This window comes from Musca vetustissima, unplaced genomic scaffold (genome assembly GCF_032173495.1).
Source record: "Musca vetustissima isolate MV318-11 ecotype Yass unplaced genomic scaffold, APGP_CSIRO_Mvet_v1 utg21219, whole genome shotgun sequence".
NCBI classification, from domain to species: domain Eukaryota; kingdom Metazoa; phylum Arthropoda; class Insecta; order Diptera; family Muscidae; genus Musca; species Musca vetustissima.
In genome coordinates, this window is record NW_026882362.1 from 1,555 (window position 1) to 6,130 (window position 4,576).

Here is a 4,576-nt window from a genome sequence, read left to right on the forward strand (position 1 = left end):
CCATATATGTACGAGTATGTACAACACGTACATAAGTACATTTCTTTCTATTCAAATTCTAAGGGTTCTTTTTCTTCGTCTTTCTTTTCTCAAGAGCAAATCACATCATTGAGGATGTGTACGGACGTATGAACATTATACACTTAACCTAATAACTACATAGTTTGCAAAAAAACGGGGGGTTTTTGTTCAAAATAAAGTAAATTCATTAATATTAAGTGCATTTTTTGTTAACAAGCTCATAACGCTTAACTATATACATAAATAAAAAATTGTTGTATATGATTTTGTGTACAGCCATAAAGAGAATTTGAGCTGGAGAATAATTATGAGTATTATACTTCAAGGTGTGGAAAATGGTTTTTAAATATAATGCCCTAAAGTACTACTAGATATGATTTTTTAAGTTTTAATTAAATTTTTTCCTTTAAAAAAATTACAACTTTTAAATTAGACAATGAATATTATTGATTAGAAATACCAAAGAATCGACAAAAATCTGGAAAGAAGGGGGACTATGCAGGAGATGAAGGAGATGTGTTGCCAAACACTCCATACACCACAAACATGTGAATAGCGATGAACATATCTGTCTAGCCTACACGCGACGTTCCCACATACAATGATAAACCCTTTACCGCTCACTTTGTTAATTAAAATACAATAAATATCGAAAACAATACGATAATTAACTCTTAGCCTCTATTTAAGAACAGGAACCTAGAGAAACAACAGACATCAATTCAATCGAGGTGAAGAGGGCAACATGAAATAAGAACTTGTGTGGTTGTAGCCGACAGATATATACCCTCAGCTTATCAAAACGTAGCTGTATCTATTACAAGTGCATCAATTTCAAATCCGAACGTTGTCGAACCGGCAATTCTTTTGGCAAATGAGCAGGCCAAGACTGATGAAAATCAGTCTCTGGCTGACAGGACTGTTGTTCTGGGAGGGGACGACCTACACGGGAATGTAAATGCAAACCGCGATAGTCTAGAGGAGCAAAGTAAGGAAATCTTCGACCAGTTAGACAGACTGATACCGGAAAAGCAATGTGAGGATACGCTTCCGGAGGAAGAGGAATTGTTGTAGCATTAACGAAGGAATCGTAGACCCTGTTGAGCGATCGACTTCAAGTCTGACTAGAACAGGTCCTGTGTCGGCAAGTTACTACAGGTTAGTATGTGTGTGTGTGTGTGTGTTGTTGTTTAAATTTAGTTCAAATATCTATCAAATATCTTCACGTAGTTAATTTCGTCCGATTCCATTTCAATGGTCCTCCAAAGATGCCATGTCTATTCTATATAAAGGATATTGTACATATGAGCGTCTCTTGTATGTACCCAAACTGATGAACGGTATCATGCAGTCGGCCCCGACGACAAAACATTTATTGTCGACAACATAGAACCGGTAACCTTTGAGATGGTTATTTAGGTCTCCGAGGGAAAAAGTCTTGCGTAAAACCAAGATTTCTAGGGATATATTAGATTGATTTGCATCTTAGGAATTAGCATCATCCTTCCACCGTCTAGATTTTGTATATCGTATTACACCAAAGGGCAAATGTTCTAATATGAGATGTACAGAAGACCACAAAATACTAAAATGGTTCCCACTCCGCTACATTTTTACGAAATCATTCTAACTAGGGAGAGAGAGATTGAGGGAAGAGAGGGAGATTGGAAGGATGAGAGTGAAACTGCCACGCCTATTTTTATCCAGGATATAGCCCATAAAATGTTTATACCCTGAGAAAATTAGAAGTCATAAATTGGAACCACAAATTGTATTCAATGTTCTACTTCGATGGGTCGTTTTAAATTTCTATTTTGGGAGTTACACATTTTTTTTTTTTTTTTTGCAAATTTTTATATAACAAGTTCGTATTTGCCGGAACACAAGGAAGTCATGCCGTTAATACACACATGATAGTAGGTATGTACGGACGTAAATACCATCACCACCATGTTAGAGAATGTATTTATTTATTTTTTATGGCTGTCACTGACATTGCTCGAGACACACCGACAAATGCTGACGATGACGACGACTAGTATCGAACAGACAGACTAGGCTAACAAATAAATAACAACAAGAATTGTGTTGCTAAAAAGACAGAGAATCAGGTGGTGATGGTGGTGGTTGCGCGGGATACCTAAGCAAAATGCTATTAAGGTAAATCAGGAAATTAAACGGCATACAATGTTTAAGAACGTGTATCAATGAATAATACATACCTTACACAATTTTGTCTTTTGAAGGTTTTTGCTAACATCGTTGCTCTAGTTCTGGATTTCTGGAGTGGTGGTGAGGTGATGGTTGGTGGGTGTGGGGGGCCATGGGTGTACATACCCAGTGTTCCAAGTTTAGGGGGTTGTTTTGATGGGGAGGTGGTGGTGGTTGTTTGTAAATTTCTTTGCAGTTTATTTGGTGTGTTGTTGGGGTGGTGGTGTTGTTGTTCTTGTCATCTTCTACTTGTTTTTGTTTTCTATTCTATTGCTGCTATGTTGTTAGTGTTGTAATAATTGTGTTGTTGTTGTGCTGTTTTTTGCTTCTTCTTCTATGTAATACTTAAATTTAACTCTTGAGCAAATTGTTAGCCCTCTGATTGACACCCGACATGCGCGCATTATTCGCATCACCCTTTGCATTGATACGGTCGATTTGTATATTCTGATTCTCCAGCTCGGAGCCCATATCCAGTGCCATATTACGTAAATTACCCAACATGGCATTAACTTGTCCGAGATTTTCGTCCATTTCATCTTCGCGGGCATCATTTGTAATCCGAGCAATGTAACCGGTCTGTGGTGGCTGGCCCATACCACCCCGCTCCCTTTCGTCGATGACACGCTGTGGCTGGTTATTGACAATTTTACCATCATCGTTCTTTTTCCACGCATTATCAGCATCATCCTTGATGGAGACCTTTTTCCAGGGTAGGACACAAATGCCACAGCATTTCTCCATGCCGCTTAAATTCTTTTCGGCTTCTTTCATGTCGGCATTAATGCGATCCATACCCTCTTCGATGCGATCCAATTGTTCGCCCTGATCATCCAATGCGACCAGGGTGCGTATACCAGCCTCCTTGCTCTCTTCCATGTAGGCCAACATACGGCGGGTACTTTCCACCGATTCATCGGCCACCTGGGTAGCCTTCATTTGCAAATCTTGCAATTCGGTGCGGGGTTCGTTATCCATGGCTGCCATTTAATTTGACTTTACTTCCGTAAAAAAGAAAATTTGGAATTTATTCTAGAAATACTTTTGTAGCACCTCGAAAATCTGCACTTCCAGTTAACGACTTCAAGGTCTGGTCTATTCGATTCGTTTTGTTATTATCAATTTGTGCCTTTTTTCTGATATGTCTGTGATTTAATAACTTTTTAGATTGCTATTATCTGCTTTTTTCACACATCAACTTTTTTTCTAGTTGTTGTTTTTGTAGTTTCTCACTCCCTCACAGATTTGATGATTTTTGTTTTGTGCAACCACTTCTTGGCTTCCTTTTCTTGTGTGTATGTTTGTGCTTCTTTTTTTTCTCAATGAATTTTGTGCCGTCGTTGATGATGATGTTTTTTTTTCCTTTCCTAAATCTCTAGCGTATTAGTCACTTTTCTTAAAACAAAAACAATTACTTTCACCACAGATTTTTTTTCTAATTTCGTCTTCGAAATATTTTCGTTTTTTTGCCTTTGTTTTATTATTTTTTTGTGTGTATGTATATCCAAAGGATGTGCTTTATTGGCAAATTTTCTAACTAATAAAAATTCCAGCAGATACCGTATCAACCGTTGGTGGAAAAAAGTTTTTCACGCACGCACACCCACAAGTTGACTTTTCCAAATTTTCTTTCTGTACTACTGATTTTGGTTTCTTTCTATTCGCTTTTTCTTATTGGAATAGGGTGATGTAGTTCGTTTTTTGATCGATTTCTATCGATTACTAGAATCAATTTGTTGTTATCGTAACAGCTGATGTGTGAGATGAACAAATACACTGGGAAAATGTTATACACGATGTTGCCATAAAGAAACCTATCAAAATGTTTGGGAACAAGCTTAAAAATTGCATATGTGGAAAAGAAATGTAATCCAGAGACAACTCAAAGAATTTTGCGTAAGCTTAGACTTCATGATAGAGTTAAAACAAGAAAGCCATTCATAAACCCAAAAATTCATTCAGGAACATGGAAAAAAATAATTTTGCATTTTGGAAATCTGTTTTTGCTGATGAAAGCAAACATAACTTGTTTGGGTCGGATGGGCCAAGAAAGCCGACTCTAAGCACACAATTCCGACCGTAAAGGGCAAAACAGAATGTTCGCGCTGAGCGCAAAAAGTTAAAATATATTTAACTTCGAAGCGTAGCGCACATCAACTTTGAGCGTTTGTGTTATCGTTTCCTTGTGGTTGTTGTATTTTCGATAACACATAACGTAACGGATGGCTCAACGCGAGCATTCTGCTTAGCCCTTTATTCATGTTTTTGGAAAATAAAATTGTTCAAAATACTTAAATTTTCCATTTTATATTTGTTTATATTCAAATGTGTGATTGTGATTATT

The 4,576-nt window shown here is 37.2% G+C and overlaps 1 protein-coding gene across 1 annotated transcript; it reads right to left on the minus strand.

The window, feature by feature from the left end:
* Positions 1-2,505: 2,505 nt before the first annotated feature.
* LOC133328718 (synaptosomal-associated protein 25-like) lies at positions 2,506-3,228 on the minus strand. The gene has a single exon (XM_061537261.1). The coding sequence runs from the start codon at positions 3,217-3,219 to the stop codon at positions 2,584-2,586; it is 636 nt and encodes a 211-aa protein (XP_061393245.1). The 5' UTR covers positions 3,220-3,228; the 3' UTR covers positions 2,506-2,583.
* Between the last annotated feature and the right edge of the window lie 1,348 nt (positions 3,229-4,576).